Source organism: Buteo buteo, chromosome Z (genome assembly GCF_964188355.1).
Source record: "Buteo buteo chromosome Z, bButBut1.hap1.1, whole genome shotgun sequence".
Taxonomy (NCBI): Eukaryota; Metazoa; Chordata; class Aves; order Accipitriformes; family Accipitridae; genus Buteo; species Buteo buteo.
In genome coordinates, this window is record NC_134204.1 from 30,186,478 (window position 1) to 30,208,095 (window position 21,618).

The following is a 21,618-nucleotide window of genomic DNA, read 5'->3' on the forward strand; positions in this document are numbered from 1 at the left end:
TTCATCTGTTCTTCAAGACCTTCCCTAGCAGTGAATTTAGAAGTCCGCAGGGGAGCCTTTCCGTTATATTTTATCTGAATTTTCTTATTGGATTTTAACCCAGTTACTTCTTGTTCTAATCACTCTGGTCATGCAGAACAGGCTGCTACCTTTTTTTTTTAATGTTTCTTTGTCATGGAAGAGTTGTTTCCCTGTTCAGACTTAAGGTTAACAACCATTGCTTATTTAGTCTTTTCCCATAGTTCCTGTTTTCTAGATCTCTTGATTATTTTCACTGATTTCCCGTAGCTGTTCTGTGTGTGACCGACAGCTTTCTGCAAGTTTCTTCAAAAACTAGGCATCAAAATTTCAGATGCAGCCTCATTTGAATACAGAGGAGGAGTTCTTTTGCATAACTTCTGGGATACTTACACCTCACAATCCAGTATTTCATTTTCTTAACAGTAGGTATTGACTCATGTTAAATTTTTGATCTAGTATAAGCCCTTAATCCTTTTCTGTGGATCTACTTCCTGGCCATTTTTTCAGGAACATGTTTTGTATAGTCAATCTTTCCTTCCTAGTAAGAGGATTTAGTATATGCCCTTGTTGAATGATACCCAAGTTTTCTTCACCAAAATTGTTCTGAATTTTAAGCCTGTCCTCAGGTGAACTTCTGGTCAGTTTGGTGATCTTTGGAGATTTAGTAGGCATACTTTCTATTCTGTCTTCTTAAAGACACTAAAAACACTGAAAAGCACTGGACCATTTGATAAAGAGCCATTATAAGGACTATTCTGAAAACAGTTTCTTACCAGTTCTACATTTACTTGATAGTAACTGTTTTCATTGTTTGCTTCTGAGACTGTTGTGTGAGGCCAGGTCAGAAACCTCGCTAGTGAAGATGATACATATACTACCCCCTTTTCAACATAGCTTGTTACTCTTTTGAGAAGAATTAGTCTCCCTCCTCCTCCCTATTGAGTTGTTAAGCATGTTCTCAAATTAGCTAAGTTAAAGCTAAGTCAGATTGCTTCACAGTGCATTGCAGTCCCTACTGTGTCTCTGTTGTATACAGATGTTAACTTATGCTTTCAGGTGGATTTGAGAGCATGTTGAAAGAAATGCAAGTGTAGGAACTACTAATACTTTTTAGACTCTTTATTCAGAGGAATTATATTTATAGTGTGACGCTGCTTATGGAGGTTCAGAATAAAAACTCCTCTCCATTGCGTGGATACTGAAATCTATAAGTCAAGTTTTCTGAGTTTTTTCATGATCTTATTTTCCGTGTGTGTGTAAAACAGAGTTCTTTGTCACACCTTTTGGCCTCCTACCACCATCACTTTTACGTCTTCTTTGAGAATTTAAGTGTTTGTCTTTCTCTGTAGTGACATCTCTGGAAGATTGTAGAAAAAGCAGTAATAATCTTGTAGAAAGTTTTCAAGGGAATCTTTAACTATATAAACATATAAAATTGTAGATGGCTTATAAGCATTTGTATCTTGTGGCTTTGTCACTGTAACTTGTAAGGTAATAGTAACATGCATATTGCATGAAAACTTCCAATTAGTCATTTCCTGTTAACTTGGAATGCAGTGAACTACTTATATCAGTAAAACTGGAAACAACAGAAGAGCCAGAAAGTTCTGAATTAAGAATGGTACTTTAATTCATAAGATAACCCTTTTACTCATGTTCTGCATCATGCCACTCTCCAGAGGCAACTATAGATACTTCTGGTTTTGTTGCAGTATTACAGACGAATGAGATTTACCAGCAGCAAGGGATGTCCCTCATTTTTTCTCTTGCTGAGGCTGCTACTACAGCTTTATAGCTATCTTTTCATGGGGTTTTCTGGAGTAAAACTTCGCATTTCTAATAAGTTGTTTTCATAATAATATCCAATATCCAGTCCTCATCCATCTCTTTTTCTTTATGTGTCTTGGGGAAGTTGACTAGATCTCTCTCCTGATGAGTTTTGCCTCAATCAGCAGCCCCAACTTGGACTGTGGGGATCAGCTACCTGCTCCTTTACAGTTATACCCTGACCCTTCTGCTGATACACCCAACACTGAAGAGTCTAGTTAAGGTCATGGCAGATCCCCACAGGATCTGCCATACACCTCAAGGTCTATATGCATGCATGTATACTGACCAAGTATGTCAGCTCCCTCCTTGCTAGGAGGTCAAGTAGCTGAGTTGGAGGCAGGAGACAAAATAATTACAGAAGCCAAACCTATGGACATACACAGCGTTTGGTCAGATTGTGCTGCTGCCCTCAACAACCTGTAAATTCAGTGACACCTTCCCAGGGAAGCTAAGCTGTAAGACACAGATGAGCTTCATCACTAGCTGTCGCTGCAGCCTGCTGTTCTGTAACTGTTGGCATGACAACCGTATTTCCTAGAAAAAAAAACAGGAAGGAGGAGTTTGCTTCCTGACCCTAGAAGCATTTATGTTCTGGAAGTATTTCATGCTCTAGCAGATTGTATCCATGCACCACTTCTAACAGGACTGCAAAATACTTTGCTGGATCCCATGGCAGATCATTTTCTAGGGGAGTCATCTGCTAAGGACTCCATTGCTAGGGCAGGCTTCAAGAATCAGAGGATTTGTTTGAGTAGTTACAAGACTTAAGAAAGTTGCACCTGGATTTAGCTTCTCATTCAATTTAATTGCTGGCTAGGTGACATGACTGAAGTTTTATTGCCTAGTCATGCAGTTCATTCAAAATAGCTTTGCATGTTGGCCAGGGAAACATACTTGAGTCCAAAATGCTCAGTGTCTCATTTACCTCATGCAGACATGCAGAAGTCAACTATTGTGGACTACTTATTTTGCTGATGTAAAAATATCAAGCATTTGGTCTGTAATAAGTCAACCTTACTGATATTTAAAAGCAGAATACATACAGAATATCTGGTGAATACTGTTTAACACAATCATGACGAAAATTTTATTTGCTTTTTTGTTTATGTTTAATAACTAAGGTAAATATGTTGTATAATAAATCGAAGTACCTAGCAGGAAAATGTTGAGCATGTTTTCAACTGTTTTCTCATCAGCTGGAACTTTACATAACTTTTTGATTTTACACACTGTCTAATGGTCTGTTTAAAGTTAGGTCTGGCATCAGAGGTAGTAAAGTTGGGCCAGCTTGTTACTACAACTTGCCATAAATTACTAAATGTTTTTCAGTTAGGTTTGTGTTTTCTGAGAGAGCTTCACTTTTACATATACAACTTTATAATCAATACTAAGAAGATATTTTAAGACATGGTTTTGTAAACTGTTATGGTGGAATTTGGTCTTAGAGTAGTCTTCGTTAGATACTGAAGTCGCTGTGTGGAAAATCAGCATTACATTTGATAACTGGTTTAGCTTCACTTTTCATCTACTGGTTGTTATTTTCAATTGCAATGCAGGTTTTTCAGATAGTCTATATTGGAGGCTAAGATTCTGTGAAGGAGGAGAATATAACTAACCTTTTACCCAGTGCATAGTTTATCTGCATAGTTCATGTACATGATACCCCTCCACCCCTGGTTTTCTCTCTTCCCTACTCTATACCATTTCTGGTTACAATTGCAAAGTTTCCTGACTCGCTGCTAAACCTGTTTAACAGTCAAGTAAGTGAGTATTTGCCCAGGGCATTTGAAGAAAATTGCGTTCTAATCTAAACTCTGCTCTGTAGTATTGAATTGCAGATCCAATTGAATTTTTTAAACAAGGCACATTTAAAAGACTTTGTCACTGGAGGCTTAAAAAATCCACCATCCCAGGGTGTTGTCCATTTTGTGAACAGCAATCATCAGGATGCCCTACGTATTATTTTTTAATGTACAAGGTGAGGCTGATAAGTTTTATACAGGCGGAAGCTGATTTCTTGAAGGACTAGGAATTTGGACATGACTTTAAGGCCTCACAAAGCCAAGCCATTTTTATGTTCTGAGTATTACTGTCTATTTAAGAAAAGGAAAAAAAATGGCTACTTTTAAGTTGCATTGAAATTAAAACCAAGGAAGCAGTTTAGATGAAAGCGGCTTTTCTTGGCTTTTGATATATGAAAGGGAATTTAAATGCATCTACTGATAGCTTTTGTTCACTGTTTGGCAAGACGGGTTTGTTAGTTTATAAAGAAAAGAACCTGAGTTACACCCTGGATATCTTTCTCAGAAGCTGGAGGTAGGATTGAGAGTATTAATTTTGGAAACTAACAAAGTACTTTGAAATGCCTCTTCAGTATTTGAGAGATAGTCTCAGTAAGGCAATTTTTAGTGTTCCAGAATTAGTTTTTGTGTGAGAAGGACCTCTAGTCAGGAAATCTGAACAGCTGTTTCAGAGGAATACCTATAAGTAAAACATCTTGCCATATTTTCATAAGATTCTTTTTTTTTCAGTCTGTGATTTTATCCATATGATGTTACATGTGAAGTACTGTAACAAATATTAACACAGTTTCAATTGCAATTGTACATATATTCTCCCCTAGAAAACATTAGAATAATACTGTCATATAAACACCTTTCTGTATTTTTTAAAAACGTGAGTAGTATTGTTAACATTAGACTAAAATAAATTGCATTTTCTTTGAAATAGCTGTACTTTTCTGACACACCAAGTTTATATAGCAATCTGTGAAGGCAATCATGAGTTAAAACTCTGGATTTCAGGCGTTGTTATATTATTATTGTTTCAAGTGCAATATTTTGCATGAAAAAATTAGGCCCTGTAGTTAAGATGCATGAAATACTCTTCATGTGGAAGGTCAAAATTCAAATCAACTCCCAAAACTGAAACACAAACAACTATTAGATACTTCACAAAATCCACAAAAAAAGAAGGTCTGCATCAAAAGTTTAAAATGTTACTGTTGCTAGGGACATTTGGCAATAGAAAAAGAAGCAGCAAACATTTTAATACTTAGGTCCACTGCATTGTTACGTTCTCTGACATGCCTTGACAGTAATGATGATAGGTCATATGTAGTAGGTGACCTTTTGTCACCTATCAAACTTCTGAATAGAGGTAATAAATTTTCCTATGTTGATTTGGATTTACAAAATGGTTAAGAAGTTACCCATACTTTCCCAAGTGTATATTGTGGCCATTGTATTTATCCACTCTGCAAAAAGGGAAGCATTTAGTGTTTTGCCTTGTCATCAGGAGCAAACTGAGAGACTGTTACTGTAAAGTGCCATCTTTTGAAGGCAGACCTGAGCTGGTGATGGGAAGCTTCACACTGATGTTTTCCATGCAGCAAGCATGACAGGCGAAAGTAATCCTTTTGGTGCATCAGTGTACTTATGCAGAGGTCTGCTGCTTCTCTAGAAACCCACAACTTAAATGAAAGCAATTCGTCTCTTCTTGTATGTAAACAAGTATGGAAGTACTAACTTAGCAAATATGGAAGAACAGGACAGTCTCAGACTGAACTTCTCAAAAATTACTCAGCTTATCCTTAGGCCTGTCATGAGTGGAAGGTCTTAGGCAGTTAGCTTCTTGGGCCATCCTGAAGTACTCTACTCTGCTTGATGAGTGCAATGGTGTATTTCCTTACTGTAGCAGTGGAATTTTAACTTTAAAAAAGGAAAATCCTACAAAAGTTTTCCAGTAATCATAACCCTGTAATTTCATCCTGTACTCTGAAATTGGCAAGTTTAGAGTGCTGCAGTTTATGGTTTAATGGATACTCATTACGTATTCTTTTCAGTTGCATCTAACAATGTAATAAAATATTTTTAGCTGGATTTCACACTCAGAACCATAAGATTTTGTTGCTGCTTACAGCCTTGCTTTAGTTTTTTTTTAGTTTTTAGTGCTTTTTTTTAACACTATACATTATTCTGTTGAGAAACTTCACTTCGTCTTAAGCCTCATTGCCTTTCTAGGAATCTTCTTTGTATTCTTCAGTTAGCCTTTGCTTCAATAATAGTTTTTGCTTGTCAGCCTGTGATTTGCATTGCAATTTATCCCAGAAGACCAAAAAGGCCTTGTAGACACATATTGTTCATGTTAGATTTTTACTTTTAGGCTGTGATATGCTCTAAGTCCTGCCACGGTCTGATAACTGCAGCTTTAGAAGCATCCTGAAAACATGGAACTACTGCATCACTGCTGGAAGTTAACCTCACAAAATACTGTTTTAGTATAAAGTACATAAAGGATGCATATAACTTAGCTTTTCTCAGCAGGTTGTCCAAAGTTTGACTTAGTTTCATTTCATGCTATCTTTTTCCAAATTCTGCAAAGTTATTAAAAAACTATATTGGAATTGTCTTAAAGGGCTAGCTCCTACTGTTTATTCTTTAAACACACTCTATTTCTATGAGTAAAATTTTTTCTCTGTCAGCATGGGAAGTGAGTAGTCTAATCTCTTGCCATACATTTTTTTATATCATACTCTCTCAACATTGCATGCTTCCCATTCTTAATTGCCTCAGAGTACCTTCATTAATAGTGATAGATGTCTATAACCAATTTCCCGCGCTATTGGAAAAAATCCTTCAGCTCTTTTCTGTGAATAGGTACGTACAAGACATCCTATGAACATCAGCTGAAAAACAGTGAAACTACAATGGTTTCTGAAAACTGGGGTTTTTTCCATTATATTTGTTTTATGCAAGATATTTTATCTGGTTTGTTTTGCATTTATTTTCTCCATTTTGTTCCCATTTGATTATTTTCCACATTTTAAATTTGGAATAAAAAATGTCTGTTTGAGAATGTGTGAACATTCTTAAATATAAGGGAAAAGGAGAACATACAAAAGAAACTACGTAATATTATGACTATTGTCAGAAGCTGAGTTTACTCTGACATGCATAAAAGAACCAGTTTAGGATTTGTACTATTACCTTCTCATTTTGCATCATTAAGAACGGTAGTGTTTCAGGGCACACGTAAAATTTATGCTCACCTGTAGAATAGAAGCCTTTTGTTAGTCTGTTGTGTTGATCAAGAAGAGAGAAAACACTTTTAGTGTTTTTCTGAGGAATTAGAGGTCATTGCTGGATTTCTGTTCTTGACAGCCAAATAATTCACCTATTCTAAGGCTAGAGATTTGGCTCAAAATGAGTGATTTCACACTGGAAATCTGCTAATCATCCCTTTGTGTTTTATTCCTCAGCTGTGTTGTTTGCATAGTAGAGGAAAAGGTGGCTTGTTCTTTCTAAGAAACTTTCTACCAGGATATGGTATCCTGCTGTTGACTGTGTTGCAGAATGAGAGTTGGTCCTGTCTACTTACCTTTATCCAGTGCTTAGAATTGTCAAATTTATTTTTCCTATAGAAAAGATATCTGTCACTGCAAATGTTAGCAACTTTCACTGGAAGCAAATGTGGTCCTGGAGAGAGCCAAGGCTGCAGTTTCTTTACAAAGGACTGATCTGGTGAGGGTATAAACCCTGTCTTTATACCAGGTATCTTTCTGATTTAATTAGTAGAGTCTCAGAAGAAAAGGGAGGCAATGCTTTTTGAATGAAGAAAGGCTAAGCCCTGGAAAGTTTTTTAAATAAGTTAAAAAATAATCCATTAATTCCCATTTTGAAGGACTGAATTTTGAGAATTTTTTTCATAAGGAACAAAATCAAACATGAGAATTCTGTCTTTAGCTCTCAGCATTAAGAGCTGCAAAACATTAGCCACACTGCCAGCCTGCCAGGACATGCAACATTACGAAGTACAGATTTCCTACATTTTTCCACAATAGAAGAATATAACATCCCTAAAAAAAAGGTAAATATCCATAAAACCAGCCCTATTATTCAAGGAAAAAAGGATAAATGAAGATTTAAAAAGATAAATTAAGTTTGTATGGTACTAAGAAACTGAAGGCCTTTGGCAACTGCAACAGTATTTTGTGAAAGACTAGGTAAACAGCAACAGGAAATACTTGTCTCAAGACTGGGAAGAGAAGCCATCCTGTGTAACTGTTTATTAGTGGTCAGATATAAATGTGTTTCTGATTGTTTTTTGTATTTATGGTCTCCCTTGTAAAATAAAAAATGTCTTATCTGACTGGGAGACAATAAATCCTTCGAATGTTGTAGAATTCCTGTTTTTCCTTGATTTGGGATCTGGTTTTTACTGTTGAGTATCTTCATGACTTCACTGCAGCTTGTTTCCTCCTGCTCTGCAACATTTGTCTGTGAGCCTGAACAGAATGTAGTTGTTACCAGAAATACTACTAAATTGTCTTAAACTTTGTTTATAAGTGCTCAGCTAATTAATCAACTGTTTTAGCAAATCATTAAAAATGGAAGAAAAAGTTAATCTCAGAAGAATGGTAGAATGATATATGCCTCCAGTAAAAGATTTATTTTAGACCAAAGAAGAAAGATCTGGAAGCGAAACCCACAGTACAAACTAAGCCATACCAATCTTTATTTTATTTTCGTTCTAAACAGTGAGATGCCAAGGAAGACAGAATATCTCCTGTTGTAGGACACAAAAGTGTTATGTTGTTGACTAAATTCCATGCTTATTATTTTAAAAGAATGTAGGAAAAAGTAAAGTAATCTCCCGCACCTTGCCTTGGCACCCCTCAGAAAAGGTAATTTTCTCATGCAATTAATTTTCCTTGCCGCCTCTCCTAAGGAAGATAATGTACTTGGTAAAGAAAAAAAGCACAACTGGACTACCAATTATCTTACAATACCTTTGTCAGTCTATTGTCCTCTACACTGCTGAACTAGTCTGGATAAGTCAGGGACAAAATGCCAGTAAAAATAAAAAAGGGGGAAAACCTTCCACTTCCACTCTTCCTCACTGAAAAAAAACAGTCACTAAACACTCCAGAATCCTGTGTATGCAACAAACATAAGCATCTACATCATACTGAACAAGATAAAGGGGAAAAAATGAGGCGTCTCTGTCATGTTAGATTTTACTTCAAGATGGATTGCTTGTGAATCTGAAGCCAGGAAGCATGTATCTTCCATCAGCTGTTTTCCTGTGCTGGTGAAAATTGCATGTGATAGATCATTCACAAATGGAAAGACTGCAGCAGGTAGCAAGGAAGACTTGTTGGCAGTCAATGCCCTCTTTCCTAAACAGGACCTATCCATGATTAGGGTGAAATGAAATGCTTCCTGCTTGAGTTCCTGTCAGAGGTTTTCTTGGATTTCCTGCTCATCCATTTTACTTCAGCAAGCCATTGGCACCTGCAGTCATCAAAAAAGCCCAGACTTTTTCTGTCCTTATCAAGCTTGTTGAGAGGTTCTTACAGTTCTTCATCTTTGGTGTTTGATCTGATTCACTTTCGGCAAGGCACACTTGAAGAAATCGGGACCTTCTGCGCAGGAGAAAAAATGTAGCAGCTCATGACTTAATAGTGTTATTTATAAACCTTGTCAACAAAAGTGAATGTACAAAAGTAAATTGCTATTTTTATGCATCTCAATTATATCAACTGAATATTATCTTCATGTATGCACATTAATTCAGTGATCATTTTCTCCAGACATTTTAAAAAGCAAGTATGTATAGAAAAATTTATTTCATATTAACTTTAAAAAACACGTGCCATGGCTTACTTATAGTTGTTTCCTGTTTTGTTGTCATTTAGTTATTTGAAGTTACAATTGCAAACTAAAATTAATACCAGTCTTGAAAGATAGCTTTGGTCACATTAAGTGTATTCCTCTACAACTGTGAGTCTAAAGATTATTATCCTCCCCCCCAAATTTGCCTGCAGTATTTTCTAAGTGATAGTCTTGCAGTGTCTTTCTTGAGTTAGTTACATCTCATTCAGTCTGTAAATTTTACTTCTAATTATACTGCCAAAGATACCTGCAACTATTTCCAATGCCAATGTGTTAACAGTGTTTACTCTTGGAGTCACCAGTATGCTGTAAGGTTCTGAGCAATCTGAAGGCAAACTGAAATATGCAGTATACCATCTGGTTCAGAAGTACTATTATAAAATTCCTTTCAGAATATGTTTGTTTAACATCTGGCAACTTTCATGCACAATATTTCACACGTCCATTGTCCTCCAGTCTTGAATGGGAGAGTTTTTTAGAAAACAGGCTTTTTAGAAACAGGCCATTACTCCAAGTGACAAGAGCTGTTCAGCAGGTGATCTAGCTTTCTAAAAAGAAGGGCAGAAAATTTGGGAAAAAAACAAACCAAACAAACAAAAAAAACGCCACCACAACAAAACAGTTCCGTTTTGAGGAGGTTGATATGAATAGTTTCTGGTATAGAATTTGTTTGAAATTTTTTTCCCCCCTTGTTTGTGTTGCTTCTAGGTTAGGTTGGCTTGGTCAAGAGGCTGTTCAAATTAAATCTTAACAAGATAAAAAGTACAATTGTATGTCAAATGGGAGGGGTAAATCACACTTACTTTTGAAAACTGCAGAAGACAACTAGAGATAGTTTTGTAGATCTTTTAAGAGTGTGGCTGAGTAGCTGTGGACTGCAGAATAGTGATGATTTTTGGTCGTTCTACACTCAGTGTCTTAATACAGTGAGTATGTGTTTTCTCAATGCTCTGATTTGTTAAGCAAAGCATCTTTGTAGTCAGCATGATACAGTTTTTCACCTTTTTATCACCCAGTTCCTTCCCCCTAATGGAGCACTTTCCTTGTGCTCTGTGAGCAGGCTGTGGGTCCTGGTATCATCAGTAATTACTGTGGTCTTCAGTCTTTCTGTCCCCAAAATTTATGAAAAGCTCATTACTTCCAAAATCAGTTTGAGTTGTTCCATTTGAAATCATAGTTTGCCTTTTGTGGGAGGGAGGAATGAGACTAATTATTGATTTATTTTGTTTTTAACCAGATTTCACTTTTGAACAGAAGAAAATTTATGTCCTTGCCAATGTAGTTTGCCATAACTTGGAGCAAGTTCATCAGTTCTGGCTCTGCATGATGCTTTACTTCGTAATTGTCACATTAAAGATTAAGGTTAAGCATTAAGATATTTTACATTAAGATTAAATATTAGGATATTTTATGTGAAATATTTTTATCAGACCATAAAGAAAACACTCAAGATAAAAGCTTTGATCATATAAATATTTTAAGTAGATACTTTTGTTTTTGTTTTTTAATGTGATACTCTATTGCTTTGTTTGAGAGCATTTCTCTTTAAAAGTAAGTATGTTGTTGCATGGCTCCATTGAGCCTTTTTGGCATCAGTCTTTAAATCAAAATGCAAGGAAAAACTATTTATAATTTGCATTATTGTTTTCCTTAATGTCTAATTAAAAATAGGCACCTGGAGTTTCTGTGCAAATAATTAAGCAACTATTAATAGTTTTCAAATGCAAACTAAAAGACAATCTATCTTCTCCCGCTTCTCAAAAAGAAGCAAGTTTCAGCGATGTGAAGATGCAGGTCCTAACTGATGAACATACGTCTGAAGGACTCAGTTTCCTTATTTTGCAGAAGTTCGGCATATCTGAGAAGACCATTTATTACAAGTTTATGTGTTTTTGCAATAATTGCATTCTGTTTGTGTTTTTAAAACCAACAATACTTCCGTTTCTACGTAAGTGCTGGATGGAGACTTTCTGGAATATTACTTATGTGGAGGAGAATAAGTCAGCAGTGAAAGAAAGGAAAAACTGGATGTATTCACTAATTCTTTGCCTTTGGCAGATTTTAATCTGTACTTTGTTTTAGTTTAGTCCCAACAAAACTGGTCTGGTAAATCTCTTGTGTGATACTATCCAGCAAGGAGAGGAAATTTAGTTAAATAACTTTTCATCAATCCTTATACTTATCTTCAGGTATTTAGTCATTGCACTGTTGATATCAAGTATCTTAAGCGCTTTCATCATCAAGGGCGTTCTTCTTCACAGTCTTTATCTGTAGTATTCTGACCTCTATGCTGTAGCATAGCAAGAGAGAATTAGCTACAATGTAACGGAACTTGCTGTAGAGAACCAAGAAATAATTCCAATGTGTGGCAATTAGAAACAGTCCCAGGCATCAGGAATGTCACTGTTGAGAAACTAAGCAGGAGAACCGGATTTTGAAGAGAACTTTTGGAGCAGATGAACTTCAGGTTGGAAAGTTGAAGTCCTTATCAGTTGTCAGATATAATCTGAGAACAAAAATGTAAAATAAAGAGGGGTAGGGTTTCAAATAGAGCAAGACGGGGGGGGGGGGGGAAGTGGAATTTCTCTTGGAATATCAGTATAGGACTTGAAGAATTATGCTGAGGAATGAAATTGGTGTGGGCAGGTAAATGACATTTTAGTGCTTTCGATGTTTGTTAGTAGCCTTCTGTAGCATTCTTCTACTTCTTTCTTCTCTTCCAAATTGGTAAGTGGGAACTTCATTTTGCAAAGCAGTCATCTGTTGTTCGTTACTACGCTACTGACACGTTTTTTGGTTTTAAGTGCTTAACAGCCCTTAAGCTTAGTGCCTCTTGGCCAGTAGTCAGTACAATGCCCAGGTAAATTATTTGGTTTTCCCGGAAAAGTTCATTCTTCGGAAATTTTTTATGACTGGGTTAGTATATATGTTCAGGGACTTGAGAAGCTGACTTTTTTTTCTGTTCACCTATGTTTTATATGCTTTATATGGAAACGTGAAGTTTAATTATCATGCTAGCAAATCTGTTCATGTGGTAACGTTAGTCACAAGAGCTCTCTTCTAACTTTGCAAGTTGGAGAGACATAGGGTGTTGGTGTCTGAAGGGAAGGGGGCAAGCTATCTTATTGTTCATTTCATCAAGATAAAATCAGAAAGGGACGTAGGAAGAGATCTCATGTTCTTTCCCATTTCCCATTTAATCTGAACGTATTTTCAGCATTATAAGACTAACACGATTGTTGACTTGCAGAAGGCAGTCGTGAAACAAAACTCAGAGCTGTAGCTCTTAGTGCTTATTTGGGTCCATAATTCTCAATTGAAAAGGTGTTCAGTTGTGGTGCTGTGTCATGCTCTCAAGAAGAAGTTAAGAATACATCCATAATGTCCTGCTCTTCAAATAGAGAAATAAAACAGATTCCATTTGATCTTTGTTTCTGTGGTGCTCATTTGGTTGTATCCATGTTCACTAAGAATACTTCCACCTCAAAACGGCTGTTTTCCTTTATGAAGAGGAAAATGTAATTGCAAACAGCAATAGGAAGGCCAACTGTCTCAGAAGTAACTTCTACTTGCCTTGTGAAAAATCCACTTTTGTGGGTTCCTGTTTGGGGGGGGGAAGCTTCCTTTTGGAGGAATGCAGTTTGGTTTCTTTAATCCATGGTCAGTATGCTCTTCCTTAAAATTCTGGTGCCCTGTGTAGCCTGCGTGCTCTTAGCTCTTTAGCAAGGAAATTGTTCTGTGTACGTGGATCAGGACACAGCATTAAGATACAGAAGAGTGGGAAGATATTGTCAGTACTGGACTTAACATTGGGTTCTCACACTTCCACTGGCATCTCGGGCTTTAATGAGGTGCCCAGCCTTTTGCAAAATTTGACATTAAATTTTCACAGCTTTCTTTCAAAAATGAAGTCTCCAACCTTTTTTGTACTCCTTAGTCCTGTTTCCTTAAGGGAAGGAAGGTGTTAAATTTTTATTTGTGTACTATTTTCCTTGACTCCCTTGCTGTTCACCTCACTAATCCAGAAGTATTTGAGCATGGGAGATGACTGTGCTATCTTGCACTCTTGCACAGCCCATCATCTGTCAGGAACTGGTGATTTGTGTGTGGAATTTATATCGTTATCGTACTGGTAAAGGTTTGGAAGGGCATTCTCTTTGGTGTGGCACTTCAGCCCTAGAATAGTAAGCTTTTCTAACAAAGAGCTCAGTCAGATGAATTAGTTTAATAAATATTTTGTTGCTCATACACACATGCGTGCATCCTATGTGTAGACATATGCAAAGAGCACTAGTATCTCTGCTGATAATTGATTTATGTGATATAGTTTTAAGCCACCTTTTGAGGCAGCATAAATCATATAGGTTTAGTTTTAAATATTACTGTTTCTATACAAAATACAAGTTTGCCACTTGAGAACTAATGTTAGGAGTCACAATAACAACATTTTTGGACTGCTGGTATTGTCACACTGATTTTCAAGTGGTGTCACTGAAGTCTTAAATTAAGGAAAACTGTCCAAGTTTACATTCATGTATATAAATTTTGAAAGCTAAGTATAGTAATAGATTGATCTGTTAGCTAAGTAGACAGTTTAATATTTGTTTGCAGATCTGTAGTATGCTAAGAATTAATTTGCTATCTGCTAGTCACTAATTTTAAGAGTGCAAGAGTAAAAAAAATCTATTTACTTTTATCTTTTCTCTTTGTCCTGATACTTTTTTTCCAAAACATTACCTACTCCAAGGAAGAATTTTATGCAGAATTCTAAAATGAGTTGTTAGTAAACTCTGTGAAGACAGTACCACTGTTATTTTTTTGGCGGTAGAAAATTTGTCAAGCAAACAAAGAATAAAAATATATTTTAGTTGAGTGAATACCAGTTTTCTGAAGGACAACGAAATGTTACCAAAGTTAACAAAATGATAACTCGATTTGGTTTGGTTTTTTGATTTCTTGTAAAGCAGAATAGATTTTTTTATCAGTTTCCATAACCAAAACCTAATCTGCTCACTGTGGAGCAATAGGAATACATTTTCTATAATAAATGCATCTTTAAAATGCACGCAACCGATTTCAGTTTTAAAATCATACATGAAATTGTCTAATTGTGCTGTTACAATTAAAATGCTAACAAGAATCAGTAACTGCACAGCTAAAAATCTAATTTGGATGCCTAGAATAATAAGGGGAGAAATATGATAAGTAGTTGTCAATATTAAAGCAGGCTGAAGGAGGAAGGCTTCGGGCCTTGTAGTAGGTAGAATGAAACAGCAGATTTGAGTATCCACAATCCTTTCAGTATTAAATTTTCAGTAAAATAAAATTACTTGTATATGAAAACATAGCCTTTCCCCAGCTCTCTTTTTTTTCCTGATCAGCTGATGAAGAGACTAGCAGCTCGCTGCTTTGCTGGCTTGTTAATTTTATCCCCACTAACTGTGATTTCCGATAGCCGGCCTGCTGATAGTGGTAAGGTAAATATCTTTTTTCATTGCCGTCTTGAAGATTCAGTAGAACTACCATCACAGGCATGTGTAGGTGTGTAACACATCAAAAGTCGGTGTTCTCCGTGTTTCAATGTACAACTGAGTGCTTAAGGAGAGTAATGACATTAACTGTTGACAGCCTTGCATGCTGTATTTATTATTAGCTTTTCTAGCTTCCAAGATATGCAGAGAAATTTCCTTTTCTTAATCTTCATTAGCTGCAGTGGTTTATAGTAGGTATCCTGCTTTAGCCAAATGAGTATTAATGAATTTGTGTGCAGATTATTTTTTTCTTCTCCTGCTTTTTCTTCCTAACTCATCAGATCTCAAGCCTCCTTCATAGTGGTTATCTGAACGCTGTGGAAGCATGATGTAAATTGTCTTTTGATTATTAAGGCCTAGTTTCAGGCTGTCCCTCAGGATTCTGCGTTCGTGTTTGTTCTGTGGATTTGCACATCGGAGGATGCATAGGAAACAGATTTCAAAATCCCACTGGTGTTTTTAACATGCCAGGCTGTTTTGTGTTGTGCACCAGGTTTTGTTCACAAAATGTTTTTCAAGAGACATTGTACACAATTGAGAAAAATTATGTCTGGGTTGTAATCACTCTTTTTATATTGATTGTTATGCTCACATGATCATAAATATTAGCCATGTTTGGTGCTGTGAAGAAATGAAGGTAATTGCCTTATGATTAGAGCTCTTTCAGCTACGAGAAATGACTGATTAGCATTTGCATGTACTCAAGGCAATATTGGGAGGCAAAAGGGACAAATACCAACATCAGTTATGTTCTGAGAAAGCATTAATCAGAAAGCCTAGTTTGAAGATTGTTTTATTTTTAATTTCATTTTTCTTATGACCCAGTATTTTTATTTCTTTTGTTGGCTTTCCCAAATCAAGAAAAGTTCAGCTTCTTGCTTTATCACATGGATCTGATAGTCAGTGTGTGAACAGGTTCCCTTTATTCCTAGTTTGGTTTTTTGTAGCAATTTTTTTTATCCCTCTACATAGTGCTGCTGGGTCTGGTTAAAAGCGTACATCCAGGTAATTGGAACTAGTGTTCATTGTTTGTGACTGGGGGGAGGAGGGTGGAGGTGTTTGATTTGGTGGGGGTTTTTTTCATCCCACGTTATGAGTGCTTTTTGCAGTAGAACACTGTACTGTCAGTGGTTTTGCCTATCTGTAGGTTACTATTCTAGGGGAAAATGATAGATTTTAGAGATGCTTCTAATGCTTAGGCGATTTAAAAGTTGCTTAAACTATTTGGAAGAGAAGTTGAGTAAAGTGTCTGTGTGTTGTTTGTGCACACAAAGAACTGTGTGTGATCTGGCTTTGGGAGCTGAGCACAATTTAGACTGTCCTGTTTGAAAACAGGCAATATCAAAGTCTGTTTTGCACGGAACTACATAAGCCAGAACTGCCACTGACATGAACAAATGAATGTTTGTTGTACACTTACTGACACAGTACCACAGGCCATTATTGTGTGTGACACTGTGAGTTGGTGTGGAATTCAAGGTTCAGATAAACATGCATCTATTTAGATGGTAGTGGGATTCTTAGAACAAATTAATGTTTAGTGTCTCTTTGATTGCTAGTAACTCAGTTTCTTGTTGTACTCTTTTTTATAAATAAGCTGAACATTTTGAGTTGAATTATCTGCATCCTGTGGGGTTGTGTTTTTGTTTTTAAATACAGTTTGTTTTTTCCCTTTGCAATATCTCTTTTGTTTAAAAATCATACTTTTTGAATCCATGGTTGTCAGGCAATTGAAGACGGCAATTTGGAAGAAATGGAAGAGGAAGTCCGGCTTAAAAAACGGAAGAGACGAAGAAATGTGGATAAAGATTCAGGGAAGGAGGATGGAGAGAAAGCAAAGAAAAGAAGAGGCAGGCCTCCTGCAGAGAAGTTGTCACCCAACCCACCCAAACTGACAAAACAAATGAGTGCTATCATTGATACTGTGATAAACTACAAGGATAGGTGAGCTTGGAGTTGGTCTCTCTCTGGTCTCTCCCTCTCTATTGATTTATCTTTCTACATTTTTTAATGGTTTCATTTTTGGTTTCAGTCTTTAGAAGGATTTGCTGACACAGCATTTCTGAAAGTAATTCCATTTAGGGCCTGATCCTGTCTCAGTCTTTGTAGAGGGTTTTTTAAAGACCCATCTGATACGAAGTTGTTGAAACACAAATACAAAAAGTAGGCATAGAACTCCTGCTTAGAAATGAAGTGATTCTGCTCAGGAGGTGTACTTAAGAACATTTAGCTTGAGTGAAACTTTTCTTCAGTTTAGTGGTGCAGCATGTGTCAAGATTAATCTTTTCAAATACATGGCTACAGATTTATTAATGCAAATTAGCATGGGTCTCACCATAACCTGAAAGACTGCCCCAAAAATGTAGGGTTCATATCATGAGCTTCTGAGGTGCCAAAGGAAAATCTGTAGAAGTACTGAGCATAATATGTTGTCTACAGCTGAGATGGAAGCCTGTTTGTCAAGAAATCCCTATTGTCAGCATAACAAAATGCTAAATAGCTTGACCTTAGGAAAAAATGTTGCTTCTAATCTGAAATGTCATTTGAAGACTTCTGTTTTACAGGTTTTCAAACTGAAAACTATCTGTGCTTCATGAGGAAGAAATTGAGAATTGGTTAATAGCATCTTTGAATCAGACTTGTTTGGGAAAGTTGTATTTTTTAATTCAACTTCTATTTGCCAAAAATCAGTAAAGCCTTCTTGTGTACTTATCCCTTCTTTGCTGTACATGGAATTACTTAAATCATATAAGGAGCAAATATAAGCTAAATAAATATTAAATGCATTCAGAGAAGATAAAAAAGTATTTACATTACATGACTTGCACAAGTGTAACAATGTAATTTTTGCATGTAAACAACTTTCAGTCTGTGACTTCAAATGACAGGTTCCACTTCCTTTTTGGCAGCTACTGCTCTGGGTCTGCCTGTGCAAGGTTAACTTGGGCAGTATCTGGTAAAGCACACAGAGCTGTGATGCCTGACTTTTGGCACATAACTACTGAAGTGAAGCATTCTGTGATCTGTGGGCTCCATAGAATACTTCGAAAAGTTTATTGCATCAGAACAGGATTCACAGCAATGAACATTATGAGCAGGAAGCAGACTACAAACTCAGTGTATTCAGCTTGCTGTGACCCTCAACTAACAGAATAGCTGAGAAAGAAGTGTTTAAAGTTCAGGTATTCCAGGCAGGGCTGCAAGGAAGCATCTATTTATTTTGAATCTCTGGCCTTGAGCTTTCTCCTGAAGCCAAGCCCTCCTGATCAGGGCACCTATGTCTCATTTTTGAAATAGCAAGCAAAGTTACTTCCGCTAGTGTCCAGTAGGGGATAGCTACTGATAGTAACTGATAGTTACTGCAGAAGTTAAATATTTTTGCCTGTTGCCTGTGCCTCAGGAAGTTCATATCTGATCTCTGTCAAACAAGTTAACCACTGTGCTATTATGTATTGACAAGGCATACTATTCCCTCTCCCAGGACCCCACATTTATTCATGACAGAATTGGTTCCCACTTTAAATAAAGTGTATGGAGCTCTATTCTGTTAAGAATTAAAAATGCCTGTTAAACTGAGCTCTTCAGTGTGATGAGCTATGCAAAAGAGTCGAGACAGAACAGAATTCCACATTTAGGCATCAGAAAACTTTAGTATCTTGAAATCTTTGGTGTTAACGTTGTCCTAGAGTTCGATGAACATTTTCAGGATTTGCAGCTTTAGAATTAAGTGGATTTTAGGCATTGGAACCTTCAGCTTTGTTGTGGGTTCATGTTTGTTCACCTCTGGGCTTTTGTGTGTATGAAGGCAATTGGGGCAAGTATAGAGGGACAGATTAATTGGAAGCAAAGTAGGCCATGAGCTTCATCTGGGGAAAAAAAGGTTTTTCATGTATGTAGTATTTAAATGCTTGAAATCATCTTTGTCTTTAGCTTAAATTTTCAGTGCTAATAGTTGTTTCATATCTACTTTATGAAAGTCCAGAGGGCTGATCCAGACCATGCAGAGCTGATTGTGTCCCAAAAGGTGGTCAGGTGATACCCATCCAAAATCTTACTGACTTTGGCCTGAGTTATTTTGTCAAAACCAATTCTACAATCTCTAGTAAGTTTTGTTGCAGTTAGTAATCCAGCAGGCAAAAAAATCAAGAGAATGTGTTGCTAAACTAAAGAATCTGTGTTTTAACTCATGTTTCCCCTTGATTTTGAGAAGAGTTCCTTGTAAATACAAAACCACTTCTCTGTTCTTGTTAAAATCTTTCTTTTTAAAAAAACATTTTTCCAAGGTGCCCACAAAAATCTGGAGCTGACTGCTTTTCTGTGGTGATTCTTGATAAAGCTGATGCAGGGAAGGAGTCTCCATATACTTTCCTGACTGTCTTATATTTGACTTGTGTTGTAAAAAGCATCCAAGGTGGGTTGCCTCTGTTGAGGAAAGCTAGAGGCTGCAATAATACAAGCAATAAGCTCTAGTAAACTGAATTCTGAGCTACACAATTATTATATAAATGTCAAAATAAGATTAAACAGACAAATTAGCAACATTTGAGGTAAATGTCCAGTGTAGAGAAATGCAACATATAATTCTTGAAAAGGAAATTCAGAGGTAGATACCCAGTTATTTGCGAACCCCAGTTAAAGAACTCCATGCAAGACAGTGGAAGTTAGCATTGAGGTCAAATTACTGTTTATCTCTGTCATGTTCTTAGTGCAACTTCCAGCTTTTTCATTAGATTTTCCTCTTTTATGCAGTACTGCATAGCAACTCTGGTACTTCCTTTTATTCCCATCCCACATCGCAACATGATACTGATTTTAATGAAACATTCCATTAACAGTAAGTTTAATAGCTCTTAGAGAGCAATTTATAGCTACATGCTGAGTTTCTTTGGATCTTTCTGGAGAACTAGGAACACACTGAAGGAGAGAAAACTTCAGTGTTTATGCTGAGATTTTACTTGACTGGCAACATAACTGCATTAGTTTCCTGGAATTCTGGTAACTGAGGTGTGTCCCATGTAATAAAGAAAATAGAGAAAAAGGAGAGAGATGAGAGGCACTGTGAAAATGTTCAACTCAGACTGTTTGGACTCCTTTGGTGTGAGAGCTGTTGAGGTCCTTGTCAAGTTGACAGTCCTTGCTTTTTGCAGGCTGCTGTGCTTTGGGTTCCAGTATTGGTTGATGTGCTTTAAGCTTTTATTTATGTTGGTAGGCATTTCTTTATCATATCTTTGTACTTATCTTTGTTAATCTTGAAACAAAGAATCATACCTCAATTTGAAGAACTGTGGGCTAAGTGCTCCAAATTGTTAAGAAGTAAAAATGCTTGTTGAATTCACTGCTACCTTTTTAAACTGCACCGGTCCTCTATTACTCAGCTTTAAGTATCAAACCATAAAACATGTTGCCAACTGTAGATACAGAGCACCTTAGATACAGAACAGTACTACAGATGCAGAACCTTTTTTTCGCTTCTACACTGCTTTGCCATCATAGGTGAAGCTGAGTTAATCTAGGTTTCGTCTATAATGTCTTAGAATGGAGAATAAATCTGCAATGAAGCAAAAGTAAGATAGAGAAGATGGTCAGAATGCCCTGACTTCTAGTCACCTGATCTAGTGGAAGAAGTCCCTGCCCACCCATGGCAGGGAAGTTGGACTAGGTTATCTTCAAAGGTCCCTTCCGACCCAAACCATTCTATGATTTTGGTAAAGCATTTATTAGAGTACCACAGGAAAATTACATGGTAATATGAAAGAAGGAGGACATCTAATGAGTAAGCTCTCTAATCTGAGTGAAAACAAAGAAAAAGACGTAACTGAAGACACTATTAAAAAAGGAGCTATTAAACTGGAAAGAAGATACAACGAAAGTTCTTGAAGAATTGGTGTTGGCATAGATCATAATATATTAAGTATACATATTAAAAAATTCGGAGTGTGCTAGCCAAAAGGCAGAGTTTTAAAATACCAATATTGGAATGGTATTTATGGAGGACTGAACACAGTGAAGTCTGGAGTAGAAGAACTGGAATGAAATACAGTACCTCAGAGTGCAATATAAGGTACTTGCAAACTAATAAAAGGAGACTTCTCTTTGAGTTGGAAGCTCATCATGTGGAACTGGCAGAAAAAAAATGACCTGGGCAAAGAAATTATTGATCAAAGCTAACTGTGAGCCATCAGTATTCTCCAGCCATAAGAAAATAGGAGCCTGGCCCTAACACTATTGTCAGTGTGGATGAGGAAATACTCATTATATGTGTATGCCATTATATGTGACACCATTAATGCTTCTGAATTGCTGTATATAATACTTGAATACTTTTCCATTCAAGAAAGATTGGTTTACACTGAGACAAGTGTAAATAATTATTTAAATGATAAATAGCATGGGAGAGTCTTGCAAGAGGAAATACATTGGCTTGTTTATCCAAACACAGCACAGTCTGAGAGGGGAAGATGACTGCTGTCAGTAAATTCACCGGGGAAAGAACGGAAGCATAAACACGGAGAGTGTAGAAATATGTAAAATGCAGGATGGTGATCACAAGGTTATATGAG

The 21,618-nt window shown here is 36.6% G+C and overlaps 1 protein-coding gene across 6 annotated transcripts in view; it reads left to right on the forward strand.

The window, feature by feature from the left end:
• Window positions 1–21,618, forward strand: part of SMARCA2 (SWI/SNF related BAF chromatin remodeling complex subunit ATPase 2) — a 126,474-nt gene that overhangs the window by 92,461 nt on the left and 12,395 nt on the right. For all 6 annotated transcript variants that reach the window (XM_075019529.1, XM_075019531.1, XM_075019530.1 and 3 more), the window contains one exon: window positions 16,785–17,002. In XM_075019529.1, the coding sequence (XP_074875630.1) occupies window positions 16,785–17,002 (218 nt within the window). The remainder of the gene's footprint in view (window positions 1–16,784; window positions 17,003–21,618) is intronic.